This window comes from Penicillium concentricum, assembly GCF_028827145.1.
Source record: "Penicillium concentricum strain IBT 3081 chromosome Unknown utg000003l_segment0_segment0, whole genome shotgun sequence".
NCBI classification, from domain to species: domain Eukaryota; kingdom Fungi; phylum Ascomycota; class Eurotiomycetes; order Eurotiales; family Aspergillaceae; genus Penicillium; species Penicillium concentricum.
Genome location: NW_026622756.1, coordinates 1,180,067 through 1,204,055, shown reverse-complemented (window position 1 = coordinate 1,204,055; position 23,989 = coordinate 1,180,067). Strand labels below are relative to the sequence as shown.

Sequence of the window (23,989 nt, the reverse complement as noted above, 5' to 3'; positions counted from 1 at the left end):
TTGGAGTACAAGCAATAATGTTATGTTATGAAACATATGTATAATCTTTTCATAACTACTTAAACTTGAGTGCTGCTATATACGCCGTACATATCCAGTTTCCCTCGGAGTCTTCACCGACAACCGAAAGGATCAACCTACCCCCCACAGAATCACATTCTCAATCTTAGTCCTGGGGATATGTGACTGCTTATCCTCTCACCCCAGGCTTCAACTCTTTTTCTTCCAATCCATTATGCTGTCGTGATCTTGTCCACAATACTTCCCCTGGTTCCTCCGCATCCCCAACATTTGAACTGTTGAGTTCGCCAGGACCAGCAACCTTAACCCCTCCACGAGCTATCAACACAGCCAAAACACATAATGTCGCACACGACAAAGCAGCTCCGTAAGGCTGCGCGGATCATCTTGATTGGCGCACCGGGGGTAGGAAAGGGAACACAGTCCGAGCGACTGCTAGCCCGATTCCCACAGCTGGCTTCAATCAGCTCCGGTGATCTGTTGAGAGAGAATGTGCGCCGACGCACACCCCTCGGTAAGTAGAACCAGCATCGGTGCAATAATTAATTGCGTACGGAGTCAATACCTCTAACCTCAGTAACAGGCCTGGAAGCCGAGGCCGCAATGCAGTCCGGCAACCTTGTTCCCGACTCAATGATCCTGAACTTGATCTCCAATGATATGAAATCCAAGGGCTGGCTCCTCCCACCAACCGAATCCTCAGTACTATCCTCAGCATCCTCGTCATCTTCTTCCCCGGCCGGTACTTCCTCCTCGGCCCACTCAATCGATTCCTCTGCCTCGTTCATCCTCGACGGGTTTCCCCGCACCGCAACTCAGGCAGCAACCCTGGACACCCTAGTACCAGTCAACTTCGTCGTGCACCTAATTACCCCGCCATCGGTGATCCTCGCTCGCATTGCATCACGCTGGGTCCACGAGCCCTCAGGGCGCGTGTATAACACAGACTTCCATCCACCAAAGGTGGCGGGCAGAGACGATGTCACGGGCGAGCCATTGACACAGCGAGAGGACGATTCTCTCGATACATGGAAGCAGCGTCTACGGAAGTTCGAGGAGACGAGCAAATGTCTCCTGGAGCACTATGACCGTCTGCAGTGTCTATTCCGTGCGGAGGGTAATAGCTCCGACGAAATCACGCCAAAGCTGTTTGCCGAGGTTGAGCGACGGTTTTGCTGAGCAAATAATAGCCTGTATACTGGCTTCCTTTCTTGTATTCCTCCAACCTCTCGGGAGACCACGCGATTCTTAATGCCCGTTTAGCAATTGGGGCCTGATTTGAGGACAACACCACCCCCCGTGCATGTATAGCTTAACGCGACTTGGTGTATCATATTGAGCATTCAAAGTTTAGATCATGATCCTCGCATACCAGCCATACATGTACAACGCTGTGTAATGAGATTGTAGTCGTGTCGTCTCGTCGCATGCAAATGTAAATGCCAGAACATAAAAACAACATATAAACGCTCATAGCCATAATCACAAGCCCACCGTACCGCGACTCGGTCATTTTTGCCCGGTCTTCCCCTTTCCATTCCCTTTCTCAATCGGAAGAGGATCTCCCATGCCCATCCGATTCTTGTACTCTCTCGGACTCTCCCAACCAGACCCGACGCGACCATAATCCTTCCAAAGACCCTTGGCTCGCTTCTTAGCCCACCACTCGGCCTTGCGGTATTTCTTTTCCATCTTGTCACCACCAAATTCCGAGCCAACCTTTGCTTCGTAGACAGTCGCCAAGCCGCGCTTCAGCATTTCGTATGAAACGTCCCGCCGACGGAATGGCGGGAAGTCAAATGCGCGCCGGACGAAGACACTCGCAACCACGCGCGAGTATTGGTCCTGGCGGTGAACGAGGGCACGGATCCGTCGGCCGGATAGGTAGGATGTTAGCCATGTGTGTGCGTCGCGCGCGAAAGGTTGTTCGGGGCGGCCGAAGTGGGCTAGTTCTGGGGCGTCGACGCCAGCGAGGCGGATGTGGATCTGGGTTTGAGTAAATATGTAAACTAGATGTAGATATGGAGAATGGAATAGTGGTATATTATATGCCGAGGCATAATTATGCCTGTTGCGGGCTAAGAGCGCTGATGGGAAAATGGGTGGTAGGTGACGAACGGTTTTATCCTTCAGATCCTTCTTCGCAGTAGGAACCTTTTTCCACGGTAGCCAGCCCCACCCAGCCATACGGCCACCTGGTGTGTGGAATATTCTGAAATTGTCTCCATCGCCGACGCTGGTAACTGGGCCGAAGATGCTCCGCCGTCGAAGATATGAGGACGAGATGCTAGGCGCGTCGGGGATGCGTCGTAGGTAGCGGCGGTGGAAGCGCACTGCAATGAGAATGCCGCTTGTTAGGACGAGGGTTGGCAGAATGGTTCTGGCTTCTGTGAACGCTGTCCAGTCGAGGATGGAACTCGGGTTGTTTGCCGCGGAGGAGAACCAGGAGCTGGGTGTTTGTTTTTGTTCGTCATTGGTCGACTCGGAGCTCCATGGCGGCCATCGCATCACGACCCATGCCACTTGTGTGACAAGTTTACGTGTGAGAACGAGCTTTTGGTGAGGGTGGTTGTTGGGGTAAAGGTGATCGGTCAAGCAAAGATCATCTGCACGGGTAAAGCTACAACCACCAATTCATCAACGCACTATAACTGCGTCCTACAACCTTAGAATATATTAGAGGAATCTTTTCAAAGAACGTCCTACTCCCGGTTTGTTCGAGTTTTTCATTCTACTTAGGTTCTGAACAGCTTTTACTAGTTACCACACTCTCGGTAGCCTGAAAGTTATGATTTGGGGTAACTTTGGCCGCAGAAGCACTATTTGCTACTGTGACTAGTATATATCCAAGCTGAACTTGCGATAACGGGCCAAGCTCCTTGGTCTATTCATGGTGTAGCTCTTTTAATGCCGATGGGATTTGGTTAAGCATAAAGGTTACAAAGGGCAAAAGCAAGCAACATGACATGACCATGTACAGATCTATAATGATATTGAAAAGCTAGAAACACATGGTTCTATCAAGTGTTTCGAGCAAGAAAAAGCTGGGAGAGGTCTAGACTGTTCAAAATCCACCAGAATTGCCAACAGCATACCAACGCGCCAGTTAGGTAAACACAGTTTGGAAAAGGAAAATGGAAAATCCCTCCGTCTAACTATAAGACAATTATTTCAGGGTAGCAGGCATGCTGGTCTTGGCCTTCTCGGCTGCCAAATCAACTGCCTTGCGCAATTTATCCTTCTTGATGTTCTTGAGGTAGGCGAACAGGAGGATGAACAGAAGCTCCATCCTTTGTGAAAGTTAGTACAAGCAGATGCTAATTTGGAAATAAAAAACATACCTCTCCTTGGTCATCATCAGCAGACCCTGGACCAAAAGACCCTTCAGGATCTGAGGTCCAATACCCTTGAAAAGGGAAAAGAGACCCTCGTTATCAACAATGTGCTTCATGACCTCACCAAAGGTCTTGAAAGGCTTGCCATTCCGGCTGGGCGGTGGGCGAGACTGCAGTCCAACCTTAGCGACGATCAGAGGCTGGGTTACGATTGTGGCCAAAGCCTTGGACATGGCACCAAGCACTAAAATGATAATTAGCAAGTCGTTTTTGACCCTCAGAATTCCCACTACTCACGGAATGCCTCCCAGGGCTTGAGGTTGTTCTTCCCCGGAAAGATAACTTCCTTTAGGCGCTGGTATGCGCCATAGGTGATGGCCGGGTTAACGACCAGGATCAAGCTAGCCTTCAGGCCGCGCCACAGGCCGGTCCAGCCATCCTCGCTCTCAACCACCTCCCGACCTGTCTCGATCAACCCCTTCTTATCGCCCTTTGGCTGTGTCTGCTGCCGGGTTGTGATAACCGCCACTGGGATGGTGAAAATCTGAGCCACGGCGCCGGAGACAGCACCCAGGGAGAGCTCAATCGCTGTGCCGGGTGCCTGTGACGACTTGGCAGAAGCCATGTAAAGCGTTCTTACGACGCTGTACCAATAGAAGTATGCGAAGTTTGTTGAGGCGACACCTAGAAGGGCTCCAGCCATTCCGGAGTACAGACCACTCAAGCCCTCCTTCCCCGCGATCTTGTTGATAGCATCCATGGTCGATTCATAATGTTCGAGGTCGTCGGCTCGCACGGGTCCATTCTTCTCCTTGACTTGTACTTGTAGTTTTGTCTTGACTCTAGATATTGCGAGCGCTACAGTCAGCGGGCTTTAGTCTGATAATTTGAGTACTGTTTTATCTGGGACCTCACAAGTCAAGTGGGTACACCAATGCGTTCGCCAGGACGGCGCCTGTTGCGCCTGCCACGGCGCTGCCCCATGGTGACAGCACAGGTTTGGATTGACCAGCCATGATGTCGGTCAAGGGTATTCGTAATCAAGGGAGCGCAAATAAGAATAGGATCTAGGAAAAGGGCTCGCTTCTCTTAGCGGCCGGGCGACAGGAGAAATATTGAGCGGGGCTCTACACTGCTTTACTCCGAACAACGGAGAGAGTGAAATAGAAGAAATATCACAATGGAGAAATACACAAGACGACGATCATACCGAAGTCACCCGAATAAAAAAAAGTGACCGAGCTCATGAGCCGGAATTCACAACACCTCGGCGTTATCACCTTAAAAGTGAGCCGAGGTCCACTATGTCTAAGCTTATGTCATGACGTTCATTACATCATGTATATTTATTTCACTTCTTCAAACATATCTAGGTACATGTAGTGTACATTCTAGTATATTTTTGATCTATGTGTATATATATTCATAGTTTTATTAAATCTATCTCTATGTAAATCTCGGAATATTCATCGGAATTAAAATCGTACGGGGGTCCGTCCCTCTCTCGGCTCAACCAAATCCGGTAATTTACTTGCTGTTCGATCTGATTACTCCGTACCTGCTCCACGACTACTCAACGCAAGTATGTCTAGACCTGCATCCTATATATCTCAAGCATTGGTATCCTTTATTTTATACTTATATTTGAAGGAAGCTAATGACTCTATAGAGCGCTGAAGAGGCGGTAGCCACAGCGACCTCCCAGAAAGCGGCATTGGAGGCGGCCATCAATGCCGCGGAATATTACATGAAAGCCTGGCGCCTGGCGCCCCCCGACGATAAAAAACAACTAGACACAAAATGCAAGGAATTGCTGTCCAAAGCCGAGAAGATCAAGGCTGCTGCTGACTGGCAGTCTGTTGCTCGTGCGGGGCCCCAGAAAGCATTCCCTAGCTTACGGCCACCGGCATCCACGCGGAAGCTCACCACCCGTGAAGAAATCATCATCCTCGAGGGCGCCAAACTCAACGGTTATATTTTTCCACCATGGAGTCGCGCACCGCTGCAGGATGAGTTTGTATATAAAGGACAGCCTTTTACGTATGTGGAGAAATGACCCATTGCTGATCTCTTCTAACCCGGTATAGGGATGCGCCTGATTTACACCTCTCAGAATGCCAGAGAGAAATTTTTGCAGGCTGGAAACGGCCTCATGATTTGTTACAGACAAAGAATGCAGCCAACCAGGCACATGGTGTAATTGATCCAGCCATGTCGGCTTCGGGGCAGACAGATCTTGTGCAGGATGTCTTGACAGACTGTTCAGTGGTCGCAAGTCTCTGTGCTACAACATCTCGATCGGAAAGAGGCTTAGGACAGGTATGGACTAATTTCTTTCTCCGTCGAGGAGTCCTCAAGGCTAATTTGAACAGCATGCATCGCCAAAACTGTACCCATGCAGTGAGGGAAAGAACCCGATACTTTCACCTTCTGGGAAGTACATATTTCGCTTCTACTTCAATGGATCATTCCGAAAGGTACTGATAGATGATCGATTGCCATCGTCGAAGACTACACGCTCACTCCACGTTATCGATCGCAATAACTCGAACTTTTTGTGGCCTGCTCTTGTGGAGAAGGCCTATTTGAAGGTCCGCGGAGGCTATGATTTCCCAGGAAGTAACTCAGGGACCGATCTTTGGGTGCTTACTGGTTGGATTCCAGAACAAGTATTTTTACATCACGACGATTCGACCTCCGACGAGATCTGGGGGCGTTTGTACAATGCCTTCTGGCATGGCGATGTGGTTTTGACTATCGGCACTGGCAAGTTGACGGAACGGGAACAACAGGGCCTAGGGCTAGTGGGCGAGCACGATTATGCTATCCTGGACATGAAGGAAGTCCAGGGTCGTCGACAGTTTCTTTTGAAGAACCCATGGGCTGGTGCAGAGCCCAGTATACAAAGCAGTCTTACGGCTGACCTCGGCTCACTCGACCTGACTGACAAACCTCCCCTTTCCCCAGGGAAATTCTGGATGGACTGTGAACAAGTTCTCCAAAATTTCGAGAATCTTTACCTTAACTGGAATCCTGGTCTGTTCAAATACCGTGAGGATATACACTTCACTTGGGATTTATCGCATGGCCGAGTTATCGCCGGGTGTTTCGTGAAGAACCCCCAATTCTCCATCTCCAGTGATTCAGGAGGAACGGTCTGGCTGCTGCTCGGGAAGCATTTTAAGACAGACCATCAACAATTCAGTTCTGCGGGATCGGAAAATGAAATAGGCTTTATCAGCATCTACATCTTCAAAGCAGATGGCCGAAGAGTATCCCTCAGTGATGGCGCGCTCCATCGCGGACCATATGTCGACTCTCCCAACACGCTTATGAGGCTGGAAATGCCTCTCAAGTCGACCTACACCGCAGTGGTCTCGGAGCAATCACTCCCATCATCCACTCAGAATTTTACACTCTCTGCTTTCTCAACTGCCCCTGTCTCCGTGGCACCCTCGCTAGATAAATATCTATGCTTGAATAAGGCAAGTGGATCCTGGACGGCAATGACAGCGGGCGGAAATGCCGAGTCACCTCGATACCACTCCAATCCGCAATTCAGTATACGAATCTCCGAACCGACAGACGTCTCGATATTGCTCGAGACCACTGAAGCAGAGCTAGCAACCCACGTGAAAATTTTCTGGTCAAACGGGCAGCGCATATCGCGCGTGCGAAGCCGAGACATCATTGCAGATAGTGGCGATTACCGTCGCGGTTGTGCGTTGGCCGAGACCAGATCACTGGAAAGAGGCACTTACACCATCGTCTGCTCCACCTTTGCACCTGACCAGCTTGGCCGCTTCACCTTATGGATTTCATCCACGATCCCGTGTGTAGTCCAGCCCTTGGTGTCCGAGTCTGCTGGGCGGCGCGCCGTCCTGTCCGAAGTGGGTGTTTTGGCTCCGGGCAAGGACCGGATGCTGGCGTCACTACGAGTCTCTCGTTTGACACGGATCCGACTTATTGCGAGGAATAAGCGGTCTATGATCGGCTCTCGCGCGGTTGCTCCCTCTCCCGTGTTGATGACCGTGGAACTGGGCCAGGGGCCGTACAAGGAGATATTGGCCACCTCGGAGGATGGAACTCACAGCGATGCTGCGTCCGGGGTACGAGTTGATGATTTCGATTTGCTACCCAGCGCTGAATCACGCTATGCATGGATTGTCATTGAGCGTATTGGGGGTCCAGGAGGGCAGGTGGAGGATCATTTTGAAGTGGAAGCATTGGCGGAGGAGAGAGTGGAGATTGGAAAGTGGGCAATTGAAGATGAATGATACCCAGTACAGCCATAAATATATAGTACATACATATCATGAAATAGTGTCCATTTCATAGATCTCCAAACCGTTTAAAGACCAGTAGATAAGAGGTCGATAAGATCCGCCCCCGCACACGGGCGGTGGGAATTCCGCGAGCTCCAAACGTCATTCGTTCACCATCTTCTCCTTAACACAACATCTTGAACCATGGCGAGTAACATCCCAGCTGGATTGCGATCGGCAGATATCGGGCGATTTGCCATCAGAGCAGCCCAGATTGAGAAGGCCAAACCTGTGGTTGCCTATTGGTGTGAGTTGCGAGACCCCGCGAAGAACACAACTGAACATTTGAGCTGATTGAACCCCAATTATGTAGGCAATTTCCATATTGTAAACCAGATCATTGAAAGGGGTCTTCACAATTCTGATGATGAGATCAAACTCTACACGACAAACCTTGTGGACAAACTGGAGCAGGTGAGCCATCTTCGTTCCCTTCCTAGTCTATATTCCGCATCTTGCGCTTGAGATCTAGCAGCTGATGATATTGGCTTGAAATAGTTCAAAGTAGAAAACCCAGAGAACGATACAGTGACAGACACCGTTGCGGCGAGCGCATATGTCGAGCAATTCGGATTGGAGGTCTTTGGACGTGCCGAGGCCGCCATGAACGCCAACAAAGTCACGAAGTGAGCTCTCCAATTGATGCTTTGAACTACCAATGGCTAATCACCCAAAAAAGGCAAACGGCAGATACTTTCCTGGCAGCAGCCACATTCCTCGAACTTTGTTCGATCTGGGGGCCACTGGACCCAGAACTTGCTGGGCGGATTAAATTTGCCAAATTTCACGCTGTCCGGATTGTTAAGGCTTTCAAAGCTGGCGAAGATCCCAATGAGACAAATCCCGCACCAAAGCAGGATGAAGACCTCGCCGACGATCCCGATGTTCAGGCATTTGATGAGTCGGTAGCGGAGCAGGCCTCCAAGCCAAGACAACCCTCCATCGAAGAAATCCCAGACGAGTCTGACCGTGTTGCACGAGAGCTAGCACGGAAATCAACTCTCAATGAATCACTTCATCCATCACGCACATCGTCAACACCTCGTCCCCCGCCTGAGATCCCCTCTGTTCCTCGCAACGCACCTGGTTCTCCCCCGCAACCGATGGATGTTGATGATCCCAGCACGGGCGATTTAGAGCTCCCATCAACTCCAGCGACCATTGGCGGGTCGTCCTCAGTACCTAAACTCCCAGATACCCCGACTGCATTCCATTCCTTCCCTCCGCCATCCGAGGACCCGTCCGTGTCCGCGCCAGACCCGGCTTCTTTCTACGATACCCCAGCTGCTAGTGCTCCTGCTCCTATCCAACCTCCGGCTGCTCCGACATTTACTCCGTCCCCTCTTGCCCACGCTCCGGTGCAACCGGCTCCCTATGTCCCGGCCCAGCCATCACATGGTATAGACGATAGCTCGGTGCAATTGGCGCAGAAGCATGCTCGTTGGGCGGTCTCTGCTTTGACTTTCGATGATGTTGATACTGCTATTAAGGAGCTCAGGAATTCGCTCAAGTGTCTCGGCGCATCGTGATTATAGGCTTGTATGATGTCACCTTTTGCTTCCTCTTCCACTTGTTAGAGCACTATGAATATACCTTGCTTTGGCTATTATGAAACGTATTGGTTTTGACCAGTGTAACTCTTGTTTAATATGGAACTGTCTCATATTTATCATTTCCATTCGAGGTTCCGCTAGGAAATTGTATTGTATTGTATTTGACCGGAGTACAGTCCGCAATTTGCATATGTCGGCCCTATCTCCCGAAGCAATATATTCCAGATTTGTTGGCATTGACCTTCCCGCCAGGTCTAGATTAGGTGTAGCTAAATGTATGTTGTTACCTTAGAATCCCCCCCTGGTCTCTTAGACTCGTTGTACAGACCTCGAGAAGTCGAGAAGATATCTGTCTATCAATACAGGGACTCTAGCAGCATGTGATAATAGAAAAGGCAAGAGACTGTACCACAGTGTCCCAAGGTCCGTTTTTGCAGGATATTTGCCAACAAGTATCTGATATTGCGACATTCCTCTAATCTTCAGTTGAGTTTCGTTCCATACGTCCATCTGCTGGCCCTTAGAGGAGACTCCACGGAGCTAGACGTGGACCCCCCACCAATAAGCCGCTCATCTCCGATATTTCCCTGTTCGATTGCTGCGCCCGCAAGATCGCCGTTCACCCGCTGCTCACCCATTACCAAGTGCCCCACCCTTGTCCCGTCGTCTTTTGATTGTATTTCGTGCCCGAAGGTCCGTTCTCGTGAACTTTCAATCCCAACTCTCAGAATAATGAAGAACAGTATGCCTTCAATATAAAAGGAAGTGATATCTTGGAATTTGGTTCTAGTGATTCCATCTAGGAACTAGATGTATACTGAATGACTTCACCTACAACATTTTAGTTAGCCCCGAGATCAGTAGAAAAGTTGAAATAGCCGAGATATACCCAGGTCAAATTAAGCACTGGAGAGGCTCATCTTTGGTTCGGGTGATCGGAAACCCAGTACCATGGGACAAAGAGATCTACTCGATGTATAGGTATCTTCAGTATCTTCAGCATCACATAGTATCACATAGTATACTACATATTGTATCAAATGGACTAGTAAAATGAAATAACACAATCTCACATCTCCCCGACGTCACAGATAGATGCTAATTGTTCCCACTATAACCCACTTCTGGTCAAACGTCGTGGGTTAACCGGCTTGGCAGGGGAGATGCGAATCCCGAATATTAATTTTGTAATTTTTTTTTTCTTTTCTTTTGAATTCTGTCTAATAATATATTCTCCTAATATTCTTTTTAACATTCTTTGGATTCGTTTGTTAGTCCGCCCCCCCTCCTTTCTACCCCCTTTCTCCTGAACCTGTGGGGAGACCTTTTTTTTCTTTCACATCCAAAATGGCTGACGCCAAACCCGCCGTTCTAATTGTCGGTGGCCTCGGTATGTTTCTTCCTTTATCCTATATACTTACTCTCTAACATCCCCAGGCTTCATCGGTCGACACCTCGCACTATACCTCCACGAGAACAACCTAGCCTCAGAAGTCCGCTTAGTAGACAAAGTCCTCCCACAATTGGCCTGGCTAGCTCCCGAATTCGAAGAAGCATGTTCCAAGGACAAATTCGTCCAGGCAGATGCCAGCCGTGAACGTAAATACCCCAATTCCCAAAACAAATCCCCCAAAGCAAAATTCTCACCCCATCCAGAACACTTCCCGCGCATCTTCGACAGAGCAAACGGCAAACAATTCGACTATGTAATCAATTGCGGCGGCGAAACACGCCACTCCCAACCCGACGACGTCTACGAAGTGCGCAGCTACGCCCTTACCCTCGCCCTCGGCAAAGAAATCGCCCGACGCGGTATCCCCGCCTTCATCGAGACTTCCACAGCGCACGTCTACAAGGGCGGCTCAACACCACGCAAAGAAACAGACAAACTCGCACCCTGGCATAAACTCGCCGCGTGGAAACTAAAGGCCGCGGATGAATTACGCAAAATTCCAAATCTGCAGTACTGCGCCCTCCGTCTGCCCCACGTTTACGGAGCCTATGACCCCGGCTACTTCGCAACGGGTATTTGTCTTTCTGCCGTTCATGTCGATCTTAAGCAGGATTTGGTTTTCTTGCATACGAAGGATCTGAAAATTAATACCCTGCATGTGAAGGATGCTGCTAGCGCGTTGTTTGAGGCTGCTAAGTGGCGCGCTGGGAAGGGGTTCATTGACCCCAAGGATGGGGTTGTTGCTTTCAATGTTGTTGATCACAATGATACGAAACAGGAACATGTTGCTAAGGCTTTGACGGAGGTCTTTGGTCTTAAGGTTTCGTTTATCGGGTCGCTTGCTTCACAGCTTGCGAAGCTGAATCTTGATGATGTCGTTGATGATATGAATGAGGTCGGGTTGCAGACTTGGGCTGAGCTCATTGAGAGAGCTAATATCACCCGGCCTGGACCGATCAGTCCGTTCTTGGAACGTGATACTCTTAAGGATGAGGACATGTCTCTTGACGGGTCGAAGTTCGAGACTGAGGTTGGCTGGAAGCCAATGTACCCGAATTTCGGGGCTGATAGTGTCCGCGAAATTGTGGACAGCTATAAGCGCATGGGCTGGTGGCCATGAGAGAGGGCTTCACTTGCTTTTTGGGGGTTTCGTCTTTTTTCTGTTTTTTTTTTTCTTTTTCTTTGAAGATATCCCGTCTGTCGGTTATTTTACTCTTTTCTATCTTTCTATTTATTTTCCATGATTCATTAACGGTCTCTCTTACCCGACGAATATTGGTCATCGCATTTGTGTCTGAAAAGGGTGCATTGAATCCCCTACGACACGACCATCTCATGATCTGCATCTCTTTACGCTCTCCTGCCATCTCATCTCTCTGACTACCTCTGAAGCTATTTATCCAGACAGATCTGTCTAGCATCGCTAGATGTGAATCTAGCCTTGTACTGTAATTGATAATCCCTGTTATATGGGGGGCTTTCTCATTGATTTCTGCATGTTTCTATTCCAGTTTCTTGCCTCGTGTTTTTTACATTTTGCATGGCCCTGCATTGGCAGCATATTTAGCCCTTCCGTGGTTTCCTAATATTCCATTTCCATCTTAAATCACTGTTCTTTTACTTCTAATCTGTATGTATCAGACATTGTGTACGGAGGAGTACATTGGGACTAGAAATACAGCACTAGTCCCATTCTTGTGCATTATGCTTAGACCCTGCAGATATGTTGTGCAGCAGAGACATACCCACAACCCAAGGCCAAGAGCTATATAGGCCTACATGTCACCTCATAACAAGTACTACGTTGGATTGCCAGTCAAGGGAGACAACAACTCATGCTAGATTTGAATAGCAACGATGGAATGAATTGTTCTAGACTTCTAACCCAATGACTGAAATGACGAAGAGCAGCGGAACAGAAACTGTGCAAGATGTCCGACTGCCATGCATGAGTGTGTGCATTTAACAAAGTCAACCAGCCAACCGAATCGATGGGTCTTTTGTGATGTGTTTTTTTTCCGGGGTTTTCTTTTTTTCCATCATGTATACTTGCTTGTGTATACCGATCATATCGTACCCACTGCCACCACTAATGCAGGCTCGCACTCTAAGCCAAGCCTCTCATAACGAAAATCATGAAAACGTCGATAGCAACGCTGATTCTTTCTCAAGTATGCGAATGCAATCAGGGATCCGAGTGGATCAACAGCTAGATTTGAAAGAATCGTTTGAAAAACAAAAGAAAATCATCTCGTCTTGCAAGCCAGGCCGAGCGAAACCGAAAATATTGTACGAAGAAAGTAATGCGCGCGAAAGACAGGGATCCCAACCGAATAAACAAAGCTATGGGAGATAGATTAGAATTCCCAGTCCTCCTCAACGGACTTGATGGCCCACTCGAACTTCTCACGCAGCGCCTTGGAGAAGAACTTTTCGATGGGGACGTCAAACTTCTTGCTGAAGACGACAGTGAGACGAGGATCAATGTAGTTCTAATGAGAATGATTAGCTGGTGATGCTGTAAGGGCCAGACCAGAGAAACTCACAATCTTCGAGGTACCTAGGGCAACCTCCTTGTTGTCTTCCTTATCCTGAGCCTGGACGGACATGGTTTCGACCCGCTGGTCGATCTTGGTGATGGAACCCTCGAGCTTTTCAACCGTGGCGCCTTTGGCCTCGACCTCGACCTTGCCAGTTTTGTTCTCCTTCTTGAACTTCTTCTCCATCTCCTTGACGACCTGCAGACGCTCCTCAAGCTCAGAAGCCTTCATTTCCTTCTCGCCATCAGCAACGCGCTTTTCGTTGTCCTTCTCGAACTTCTTGGTGATTTTGGTTCTCTGCTCCTCAATCAAAAAGGTTTGGTGTTCTTGGATCCATTCTTGGTCGAGATCCTCATCGATTTCGAAGAACGCTGCGCCCTTCTTCTTCTTCAGAGTGGGGTCCAAGTCAAGCATTTGCTGCTTCAGCCGCCACTTCTGGTATCGAAGGCCCTTGATCTGTATACATATATTAGCACTGTGCCTCTGCCCATGAGGGTGGCATAGAGAAAACCCACCCGTTCAGTCATCTTTTCCATTGCATTGGCATGGCCAGCAGTGACGGTGCGCTTGTGGTTACACAAGATGGCAACCTTACGGTTGGCATCGTTGTACGCTTTCACCTTTTCGGCGATGGTACCGCCGGTAGCATTCATCTCATTGAGAACACAGCCCATGGTATAAGATGCGTTGTAAGTACGGAAGACCTTGGCGGTTAAACCTGGCATGTAGTTGGCAAGGTGCTTATTGAGGGCAGAAGTCTTTTATTTGTCAGTAACATTCAATTGCAGGAGGGAGGGTGAACATACAGTAAGGCGGTCGAAAATTTCATCGCCGTTCTTCTTGGGTGCCTTTTTGAAGATTTTCAGGTTTTTGAAGACTTGCTGATCAACCTGTACTTCATCGTAGAACCGAATACTATCCTTACCCAGGAAATCGAAGACAACAGTGTTGGGGGGCTTCAGCGTAACGTTCTCGTACTTCAGAGAACAGCAACCGACGGTTTCGGCCTCGTCTTCGCCTTTCTCGTTTCCAGCACGGAGGGCGAACTGATCAATAAGATAGACTGCCGTGGCCTTCTGCCGTTCCACCATCATATCATGTTTGAGGTTCTTCTGATAATCCTTGCGGATTTTCTCGATGTGCTTCTTGAGTTCACGGGCTTTCTCGAATTTCTTGTAATCGCTTTGTCCCTTGACATCGGAATTGGCGGCTAACATGACGTACTTGTAGTTGCCATTGATATTTTCCTGCCACATGGCAAGCCAGGTGCCTTCTTGGTCATGCTTCACCTCCTTCCACTTGTGGCCGGGAGGTGGTGGCGGGACCTTCGCCTCTTTGCCGATATTGATGGTGATTTGCTCAGGTTGCACGCGCGTCTTGACACGCCCGGTCTTCGGGTGCTCGCCGCGGCCTCGGAACAGAGAAGGCGGTTCCACGCGGAAGTTGCCCACCTTCTGCTTGCGACCATCCCAAATACAGAACTGGTACGGAGCTTCTTGCTCATCCTTCAAAGCCTTAGCAGCCTTCTTCTCGGCTGGTGGCAGATGTCTCTTTTCTTCACGCTGAGCTTCGTAGAATTCGAAGATGGGCTTGAAGTCGCATTTGGCAAACTCCTTGATGTCTATTTTGTTGCCTTTGGGGTCTTTCGCTCCGCCGCTCTTCTTGATGACTTCCTTGAAGTCTCCGAAGAAATTCTTCTGGAACACAGGGTTTTCCACGTTGTGAGTTGAGTTGAGCATGGTGCCGAAGAAGCCAGCAACCTCTTCGGCTTCAGGCTCAAGAGTGACCGGAACACCATCATACTTCATCTTGACATTCTTGGGCAGCGGTTCGTATTCGGGAGGAAACACCACACCATTGTGTTCCAGAGTTGTCCACTTGATGGTTCCATCGCCCTTGGTATGGTCTTCCCACCAGCGATATTCGTCCTCCTCCTCTTCCTTCTCTTCGGCGTCCTGGCTTTCTGCCTTCACGGCGGTCTTCGCTTTGCCCTTCTTGGGGGCGGCTTTGCTGGCGGCCGGCTCTTTCTTAACGCCGTTGGCCTGCTTCTTGGCTGCGGCAGGCTTAGCCTCCTTCTTCGCTGCGGCAGGCTTGCGCGAAGGTTTGGCCTCCTGCTCCGCCATTTGTTCAATTTTCTTCTTTTGCGCAGCGAGCTTCCGTTCAATGGGGACGTCAGAGTCAGACTCATCCCCGATTGAGGTTTCCGCGGCCTTCGGGAGCTTGCGCCCATTGCGTGCCAAGGGCACATCATCATCGGTTTCAGGATCTTCATGTTTCACCGATGTACGCCGGCGTTTGCTCTGTCGAATGGTCAGACGCTTCAACCGAAAGCGACGGTATGGTCGCACTGGGAATAACAAAGGTCATCCCACGATGGGGGGTAGGCGTACCAAAGGTTCATCTTCTTCGCTGCTTTCCGCTTCTGCGTAGGACTTCTTTTCGCCCACACTAGTCCGAGACTTGCGCTTACTGGCACCTAGCGCATCATCGCCATCTTCCATCTTCACATCTTTGTCTTCCACAGGACCGAATCGGATGGATATTCCAGGTTCAACATAGCCGTTCGTGGTAGGGCTAGGATCCGCCATTTTGACGACCTCGGGAGACTTTGGCGAGACTAGAAGTGCAGAAAAAGCTTTGTTAGAATGCCGTTCGAGTTATGTTGGAAGTGTGAAGGAAGTGACGTCAAAGTGCGAGATATGCCTTCGAGCACTGAGCTATATGGAAAATACAATTGTGTAGAAAGTAGAGGAGATGAAGATGTGAGAATGTGAAGTGCAAGGAAAGCCATGGTTCGCGACAAATTGTAGAGGTGCATGACCACAACCGAATCACCCGAGGAGCGTACCTTTACCACGTCCATTGACGCGCATGAGGGGTGCGTCGTCCTCTGAAGAGCTCATAATGGTAGTCCTTGGACTAGCAACAGGTAGTCGAGGGTAAAATGAGAGAAATCGATGTTTTGGTAAGGGGAGGCGTCCTCGTGCGCCTAGTCGGGTGAATCGAGCCGCCTGGGAGAAGGAGGAAAGTAAGGAAATTCTGACCAATGAAGAGTAAGAATAGGATTAATAGATATGCTGCATCAATGATATATGCATAAGGGGGGAAGTTGCGGGTGAATTCGGAGGAATAGAGTCGAGAGGTGAGGAAAGACGTGAGGAAAGAGAGAGAAAGGTTGGGGGACTTGGGAATGGAGGAATGGAATGGGAAAAGAGGCCTTGAGGGACTACAGGGAGGTGCCTGAGGCGCCAAGTGATGTTATGTAAATACTGAATGCCTGAGGCATCACTGCGGTGGAAGTCGGAATGGCGCACCGTAGATGCTTGCCCTTTCTGGTTTAGCGGCAGCACGGAGACAGAACCTCCCTGGTTCTCAACTTCCTTCCCGACCAGCGAGGCATCCCCGTCTAACCTTCGTCACACCCCTCCTCTCCGCAGTCACTAACTGCTCGTTCTCTTTTCTCTTTAAATCCCTCGCATAATGTTCTCCCGTGCCGTCCGCCCGGCCCTGCGGGCTGGTGGTGCCGCTGTCGCTCGGTAAGTCTTCATCCGATACCTCGTGCCAAAAGTCCTTCCACCCGACGTACTCCGACGCAACCACCTCGACACCATTGAAGCTGGAAGATATGCTGGACGTTAGAGGAGGTGAAAACGACAATTGCTGACTGCGAAATCAAGCCCTGCCCCCGCCAATGCCGCCACTTTCGCGACTCTGCGTGAGATTGAGGGCCGTCTCAAGTCCATCAAGAACATCGAGAAGATCACCAACACCATGAAGGTTGTTGCGTCCACTCGTCTCACCCGTGCCCAGCGGGCCATGGACGAATCCCGCGTCTACGGTAAAACCTCCAACACCGTTTTCGAGCAGGCCGAGACCAAGCCTCTGGAGGAAGGAAAGACTCTTCTGGTTGTTGCCAGCTCCGACAAGGGTCTTTGCGGTGGTATCCACTCCGGTCTGAGCAAGGCTACCCGCCGTATTTTGGCCGCGAACCCCAACGCCGATATTGCCATTCTCGGTGAGAAGGCCAAGGCTCAGCTGTCCCGTGCCGCCCCCGAGAAGATCGTTCTGAGCTTCGCCAACGTCTGCAAGGACATTCCCACCTTTGCCGATGCCCAGGCTATTGCCGACCAGATCGCTCTTCTGCCCGAGGATTACTCCAGCGTTCGCATCATCTACAACTCTTTCGTCAACGCTACCAGCTACGAGGCCGTCTCCCTCGAGGCCTACTCCGAGGAGGCTATCACCCAGTCCGGTGAGAATTAATTACACGCTGTTCATTGAGTTTCAACTAACATCCAATGTAGCCAACATCTCCTCTTACGAGGTCGACGATGAGGTTCTGACCAGCCTCCGCGAGTACTCTCTTGCCAACAACCTCTTCTGGGCCATGGCTGAGGGCCACGCCTGTGAGATCTCCGCTCGTCGCAACGCCATGGAGAACGCCTCCAAGAACGCTGGAGAGATGATCAACAAGTATGTTTTACCTGTAATGCCTTTAAGATTCGACTCTAACAGCCCCCCAGGTTCCAGATCTTGTACAACCGTCAGCGCCAGGCCACCATTACCAGCGAGCTGGTTGAGATTATCACCGGTGCCACTGCCAGTGCCGATATGGCTTAATTTGATTCTAGAGGACGAAGTTACCTTAGTGTAGACTTGTTCATATTTAGATCGAACTTAAGCTTGTGTAAAACCAGAGTGAATCCATTTCAATTCCTTATGTATAATCTTTGCCTTTGTGTATAGCCCTAACTCAGGTTAACAAAAAAGTGCCATTCGGATCCTGTTGGTTTAAAGTACCCAATGGGGATATGGTCACACTGTCCTTGTGGATAGCCCTAACCCTGGAGACTACCCCATTTAGGTATTGAACCTCTTTGTTTGAGATGTTCTTTGTTTGATATAAAAATGTGATGGTACTGTGCCATGTATGGATACTCACATGCCGTTTACAGCTTCTCATGGATCTGATCCTTTGATCAATAGGATTCGGCTTACAATAGCATTGTCTATTCAACCTTGGAAGACACCTCTTGTCCTCGCTATACTTATATTCTCTTCTTCCTCTCTCCCATCCTTTCCCTGCCCATCTATTTCTTGCTGTTCAATCTCATGGATATTCTCTCTGCGTGGTCTTTGTTCTTTATTCCACTCTTGTTCACCTTCAGAGCTCGTACTCCTGCTTTTTCTATTCCTATACTCTTCTCTGTTACCTCATTATTTCCTCTTATCTCCGGCCTCTACATTGGCCCTTCTTTCCGTGTTGATTTCCCTGCGTTTGTGCGGTGAGTTTTGATATAGTCATCTTCATCCCAACAGTCCTTTGGGGCTGTTTCCCACACCTTCCTCATCAGATATGTTCTGATTGCCCACATTCCTTCATATTTATCTCACATTACTCTCTCTCTCTCTCTCTCCCTCTCTCCCTCTCTCCCTCTCTCGTTCTACCTGACTGTTGAAATGCCGTCAGCGAATATTTATCTTCAAGCCCTACACACACATATAACAAAATACTGATATTCAATATCAAGACTTGTATGACAGCAAACATGTCGACCATCGGTGTGACCATTGATGCCTACGCAATCCTGGGAGTTGAGCGAAATGCCCGAATCCAGGATATCAACCTTGCCTACAGGCGGCTCGCCTTGAAGCTTCACCCAGACAAGGCTGGAAACACCGCTGCGACCATTGAACGATTCAGAAAAGTATACTCACAACATCAAGTTGTTGAACATCGCTGACAAGTCATTGCAAACAGATTCAAGATGCTGTTGAGCTTCTCCGCGATAAAGACCGCCGGCACTTGCTTGACGAGGCCCTGATAAAAAAGACCAAGAGACATCTAGATCCCGATGACGACACACCACCTTGGTCCTACAGGGGCAATCGCCATCGTTCATCAAAGCGAGAACGCCACGGATATGATTTCGACTACTGGCCAGGCCAATTTACCGAGTCACCATATGAATGCAAGTCAACGAATCAACGCCAGTACAGCCCCAGCTACTACTACAGTTATGGAACAAGTGTACACATGGACCCAAATTCAGCTGAATCCAAGGAAAAACGTGCACAGTTCCAGGCAGAGAATACCCAGTGGGAGAACGAATGGGCTGGCATTGATCCAGAAGTGCAGAAGGCATGGGCAGAGCGTCGCAAGGAAAACATGCGGGCTCGAATGAAGCGTGATCTAGCAGATATCGTGGAAGAGCAAGATCATATTGTCGAGGGAGTTTTGAACGATTTCGACTTTGGCTATGGCCATCAGTTCAATCATTTCGCGGATGTCCTGCCTGAAGAGGATATCAAGACCTGCAACCCTGCAGACACATTCGACGCATTTGCCTACGAATATGCCAAGGCGTTCGGCTCCTCTCCAGATTACTCTGACTCTCCAGATTCCTCTAATAGCACTTCTGATAGCATTTCCAGCCCTAAGTCTGCTACGAGCAACGATTCATCCGTCGACTTCTCAACAAGTTGCTACTCTTCCAACGATACTCATTCATCAGACGGGCGGTGGACTTTCAAGTCCACCGCTGAGAATCCAGGTGTCAACTCCCCCGACTACACTAATTCAGGCAACGACCACTCGACCTTCAAGTATACCGCTGATGATTCAAATGGCAAATTCCCCACCTACACTCATTCAGCCGACGAGCACTCGACTTTCAAGTCCACCGCCAACGATTCTAAATCTACCACCAGCAGTTCCAAGTCAGATGCTGACAAACTGATCAATTCATACATGGTGGGCCATGATTCATTGCGCCCTCTAGTCTCATTCCTCAAGCAGAAGCTTGACGACCCCCGTGGGCGCTACACTATTGACGACCTTGCTGGTGAACTAAACGGCCTCGTGCTGGAGACCTATTGTGGCTGGTTGGAAGATGTCCGTCTTTCAGTCCCTACTGCATCGCCTATGAAAGTTCGAAACGATCCCAAGGTTTGCTCCCATCTCGGATACTGGTACAAGGAGTTCTGCCGTCCCGTGTGCAATATCTGCAACATGTGGTTGCCTACATACATCCTCACCTGCCCTGGCTGTGGTATGATGGCCTGCGTCCGATGTAAATTCTCTGGTCATGTTCCTCTCCTCAGATCTGGTATGCAGGAGTAGTGATTGATCCCATGTTGGATCACATGCGTTTTCTGTTCTTTGTTTATCCCTCTTCTCTTATGTTTGTTCGGTCTGGTTTCGTAAAGGGGGAAGGATATCTCAGGGGTTTTGGGAGGAGACCCTTTCGGCCTTATTATCTTGTTGAAGAAAAAAAAAACATCACTGCTAATATCATGGTGGACTTTTCACCCAATTTCATTGAATTTACTTAACCCTGGCCAATATACATTTCCTTCTTATGCAACAGATACTATTCTTTTCTGGATATATATCTGGTGTGCCTGTACATTCACTTCCGGATCGCTTTGAAGTCACTTTGAAGTCACTTTGACTTGTAGTTATTCTCTTGCACCTCTTACGAGCTGAATCTTCCATCTTTGTGTTCGTCTCAGGGGCAGCCAAGCGAGGACTTTATGCTCAATCTCCTTGTCACCATCTGGGCCATTGCCACCAGGCTCACAAGCAGTGGGTTAGAAGCCATGATGATATGTAGTAGCGGGAGGGAATCTCAAGTTAGGACATGAGATATGAGAAGTACACGAGCAACCAAGACCAAGTCCGAACGGACGCATTTCCTATATTTGACGAAAGGAATAGAAACTACTTCCCATCACTAATTCTTTCATGCTCTTGTCTGCAACCCTTTTCAACAAAAACCATCATCCGCTTTGCTGGTATTGACATTATCCTCCTACCTCACTCGTCATTCATCACGTATTCAGATCCAAGATCCCGATCATGACCTATGATGCAATTTAGTCGAGCTAAATCTTTACAAAAAGTGTAATTGGGCCCTGAGGGCTCGTCTTCAGACGAGAACTTTAGCCTTAGCTATCATATACGTTCATTCGATAGGCCAAACATTGTAAATCATAAGTCAACATGAGATGATCCCCCGTCCCACAACACTGCGTCAGCCAGAATACATTGGTCAATTTGTTGTTGGTCGTTGCCTCCAAACTTCGTGCACAACTTTTGTATGTGTTCTCACGACTTGAATTCATATACTTCTACTCGCTCGTACCAGAGCCGAAAGCGTTCTTAATACCTAGCTGACTCTCGTTCACCCCAGCCATATTAAACGCCAATGGTTGCAAACATTTAGCCCTCCAGACCTTTCTTCTTCTTTGACTGCTCGATAAGATTCACGATGCTGGTGTATCCATATTCCATTGCGTACTGCAGCGGCGTCTTTCCAAAAGAGCTCATCGAGTCTGGGTTGACCTGACCAGTCTCGAGAAGCCGTTTGAAAACGGTGTCATGGCCGTTCTGTGCCGCAAATAATAGTGGTGTGAATTGTCCATACTTCTCCTTTGTGTCCGGCTCGACTTTGCCGGTCTCGAGAAGCCGTTTAACAATGGCGTCATGGCCGTTCCCTGCCGCATATGATAGCGGTGTCCGTGTCGATTCATACTTTATATCTGGCTTGACTTTGCTAGTCTCGAGAAGCCGTTGAACAACGGCGTCATGACCGTGCTCTGCCGCATATGATAGCGGTGTCCGTGCACATTTATTCATTATGCCTGGCTTGACTTTAATGGTCTCGAGAAGCGGTGTCCTTGAAAAGTACTTCACATCTGGCTCGACTTCGCCGGTCTCGAGAAGCCGTATGACAACGGCGTCATGGCCATTCTGTGCCGCATATGATAGCGGTGTCCGTCCATCCTTATCCGTTGAGTCTGGCCTGACTTTGCCGGTCTCGAGAAGTAGTTCAACAATGGCGTCATGACCATTCCCGGCCGCATATGATAGCGGCGTCCGTCTAGAGTAGACCGATTTGTCTAGCTCAACTTCGCCGGTCCCGAGAAGCAGTTTAATAACGGTGTCATAGCCCTTCTCTGCCGCGTATGATAGCGGTGTCCGGTAATTATTATCCATTGTGTCTGGCTTGACTTTGCCGGTTTCGAGAAGCTGTGCGATAATAGTGTCATGGCCATTCATTGCCGCATATAACAGTGGTGTCGATTGTCGATACGTATCCTTTATGTCTGGCTCAACTTTGCCGGTCTCGAGAAGCCGTTTAACAACGGTATCATGGCCATTCTCTGCCGCGCGTGATAGCGGTGTCCGGTCATTTTTATCCTTCGTGTCTGGCTCGACCTTGTAGGTCTCGAGAAGATGTTCAACAATGGCGTTATAACCGTGCATTGCCGCCAGCGATAGTATATTCACGTCTAGGTCGACTTTTCCGGTCTCGAGAAGCCGTTTGACAACGGTGCCATGGCCGTTCTCTACCGCCCAAAACAACGGCGTTTGCTGCTAAACATCTCTTTGCTGTGGGGGGACACGAGCATCTCTTAGTAACAGCTTAACTACTTCATAAAAACCTGATCCTAAGGCGTATGACAATGGTGTCCTTTGATAATGATCCTCCGAGTTTGGGAAACTTCCCTATTTCACCAAGCCTTCCACAATGGTGATGCTTCCACTTTCTACCGCGTGTGATAGGGGTGTTCTGCCCTCTATGTCTCGAAAGTCCGGTTCGCAACCTAATTCGATCAACGAAAGTGCCACTTCCACCCATCTATATTTCGCCGCTGAACAAAGGGCTTTTCCTTTTTGTTCTCTATCTATCTCAGATACCGGATAGGTGATAAACAGCAGTGCAGTTTTCAAGGATTCCGTTTCCATACTAGCGAGATCAGCGTCGCTGGGTTAATATTGTGCAATCTCATTCGTAATAATAAAGTAGCGTTTAATAACTTCTCGCGCAGATACTGATTAGTCTAATTTCTGCTCATTAAGCCTAGAGATTCCGTCCTTGCCAAATGCCCTCGAGGTATCCTCTATCAAGGCCCACCGGTATAGCTTACATAGAGCAATTGCCGCTTACTTTGAGAGTGTCCCTTCCGAGCCCGGTTCGTGATCTTAGTCTTTATCAATCACGTGTGTACGAGAATGCTAGGGTTGCCTATAGATATTCTATGCCCATTGTAGCACCCTTTCTACTTTCTTCCAATCCTTATATTCTCGATGCTGATTTACGCTTTCCTTTGCTTCTGCTAAGGCACTCTCTGTAGAGGGCATCTCGAGTCGAGGTAACACCAATAGTATCACACAAAGTAGAGCTGCTAGTTTTAAGCCCAACCGCATTTCCGTGAAAAGTGCAATAATCTCAGACACCAGGCCGTTCTCAAGCTTAATTAATTCAGCATCCTCAATATAAACATCTCCAAAATTATCTACAATGTTAAGAATACTTGTGAGAAATAATGCAAAAATCTCCTAGGCACAGCATGTCACAAGCGAACCTATCATTGGGGCGGACCATAGGTTAATTCCCTCGGGGTCTTAACTCTGCGACAGATTCGCAGTTTTCCAACCAAAGAAACGAAGAGGTACACCTAGTACACGCTCGCTGATAGGATAAACATCCGTTACCCCCGGATTTATCGACATTTTCCATATAGCACTCGCGTCGCGTAGTTCAGTGGGTGCAGAGTGTAGAAGTGTAGAGCGGATTTCGTGATGGTTTTCATATTAGCGCCAAGCTATATCTCCAAGTCCGGTTTCATGACCTAGTCGGTTGGAATGATACGTCGTGCCCTAATTTCACTCGCCGTAGACCTTATAAGATTAGTCTATTGGTCCTTAGTCTCTATTCTCGGATCAGACTTCAATGACCAGACCCATAGACCG

The 23,989-nt window shown here is 48.9% G+C and overlaps 10 protein-coding genes across 10 annotated transcripts; 6 read left to right on the top strand and 4 right to left on the bottom strand.

The window, feature by feature from the left end:
* Positions 1 to 363: 363 nt before the first annotated feature.
* On the top strand, positions 364 to 1,200 carry N7517_008289 (adenylate kinase ADK2; the record flags this gene model as incomplete). Its single annotated transcript, XM_056726019.1, has 2 exons — positions 364 to 535; positions 605 to 1,200. The coding sequence occupies 2 exons, from the start codon at positions 364 to 366 to the stop codon at positions 1,198 to 1,200; spliced, it is 768 nt and encodes a 255-aa protein (XP_056576870.1).
* Positions 1,201 to 1,530: 330 nt separating this feature from the next.
* Positions 1,531 to 2,529, bottom strand: N7517_008288 (thermonuclease family protein; the record flags this gene model as incomplete). The annotated part of the gene is made up of 1 exon (XM_056726018.1): positions 1,531 to 2,529. One exon carries the CDS (start codon positions 2,527 to 2,529, stop codon positions 1,531 to 1,533), a length of 999 nt encoding a protein of 332 aa, XP_056576869.1.
* A 632-nt stretch (positions 2,530 to 3,161) lies between these two features.
* On the bottom strand, positions 3,162 to 4,372 carry N7517_008287 (putative peroxisomal carrier protein; the record flags this gene model as incomplete). The annotated part of the gene is made up of 4 exons (XM_056726017.1): positions 3,162 to 3,311; positions 3,363 to 3,600; positions 3,654 to 4,198; positions 4,272 to 4,372. 4 exons carry the CDS (start codon positions 4,370 to 4,372, stop codon positions 3,188 to 3,190), a joined length of 1,008 nt encoding a protein of 335 aa, XP_056576868.1. The 3' UTR covers positions 3,162 to 3,187.
* A 568-nt stretch (positions 4,373 to 4,940) lies between these two features.
* On the top strand, positions 4,941 to 7,633 carry N7517_008286 (calpain-like protease PalBory; the record flags this gene model as incomplete). The annotated part of the gene is made up of 4 exons (XM_056726016.1): positions 4,941 to 4,976; positions 5,026 to 5,396; positions 5,444 to 5,675; positions 5,729 to 7,633. The coding sequence occupies 4 exons, from the start codon at positions 4,941 to 4,943 to the stop codon at positions 7,631 to 7,633; spliced, it is 2,544 nt and encodes an 847-aa protein (XP_056576867.1).
* A 192-nt stretch (positions 7,634 to 7,825) lies between these two features.
* N7517_008285 (uncharacterized protein) lies at positions 7,826 to 9,210 on the top strand (the record flags this gene model as incomplete). The annotated part of the gene is made up of 4 exons (XM_056726015.1): positions 7,826 to 7,928; positions 7,995 to 8,095; positions 8,180 to 8,307; positions 8,361 to 9,210. The coding sequence occupies 4 exons, from the start codon at positions 7,826 to 7,828 to the stop codon at positions 9,208 to 9,210; spliced, it is 1,182 nt and encodes a 393-aa protein (XP_056576866.1).
* Positions 9,211 to 10,581: 1,371 nt separating this feature from the next.
* Positions 10,582 to 11,807, top strand: N7517_008284 (NAD-dependent epimerase/dehydratase family protein; the record flags this gene model as incomplete). The annotated part of the gene is made up of 2 exons (XM_056726014.1): positions 10,582 to 10,624; positions 10,672 to 11,807. 2 exons carry the CDS (start codon positions 10,582 to 10,584, stop codon positions 11,805 to 11,807), a joined length of 1,179 nt encoding a protein of 392 aa, XP_056576865.1.
* Positions 11,808 to 13,044: 1,237 nt separating this feature from the next.
* N7517_008283 (DNA topoisomerase 1) lies at positions 13,045 to 16,130 on the bottom strand (the record flags this gene model as incomplete). Its single annotated transcript, XM_056726013.1, has 6 exons — positions 13,045 to 13,179; positions 13,234 to 13,683; positions 13,743 to 13,985; positions 14,034 to 15,527; positions 15,618 to 15,844; positions 16,076 to 16,130. The coding sequence occupies 6 exons, from the start codon at positions 16,128 to 16,130 to the stop codon at positions 13,045 to 13,047; spliced, it is 2,604 nt and encodes an 867-aa protein (XP_056576864.1).
* A 577-nt stretch (positions 16,131 to 16,707) lies between these two features.
* On the top strand, positions 16,708 to 17,847 carry N7517_008282 (F1F0 ATP synthase subunit gamma; the record flags this gene model as incomplete). The annotated part of the gene is made up of 4 exons (XM_056726012.1): positions 16,708 to 16,763; positions 16,905 to 17,479; positions 17,532 to 17,700; positions 17,751 to 17,847. The coding sequence occupies 4 exons, from the start codon at positions 16,708 to 16,710 to the stop codon at positions 17,845 to 17,847; spliced, it is 897 nt and encodes a 298-aa protein (XP_056576863.1).
* Positions 17,848 to 18,776: 929 nt separating this feature from the next.
* N7517_008281 (uncharacterized protein) lies at positions 18,777 to 20,350 on the top strand (the record flags this gene model as incomplete). Its single annotated transcript, XM_056726011.1, has 2 exons — positions 18,777 to 18,935; positions 18,989 to 20,350. The coding sequence occupies 2 exons, from the start codon at positions 18,777 to 18,779 to the stop codon at positions 20,348 to 20,350; spliced, it is 1,521 nt and encodes a 506-aa protein (XP_056576862.1).
* Positions 20,351 to 21,451: 1,101 nt separating this feature from the next.
* N7517_008280 (ankyrin repeat domain-containing protein) lies at positions 21,452 to 22,498 on the bottom strand (the record flags this gene model as incomplete). Its single annotated transcript, XM_056726010.1, has 1 exon — positions 21,452 to 22,498. One exon carries the CDS (start codon positions 22,496 to 22,498, stop codon positions 21,452 to 21,454), a length of 1,047 nt encoding a protein of 348 aa, XP_056576861.1.
* Positions 22,499 to 23,989: the final 1,491 nt, after the last annotated feature.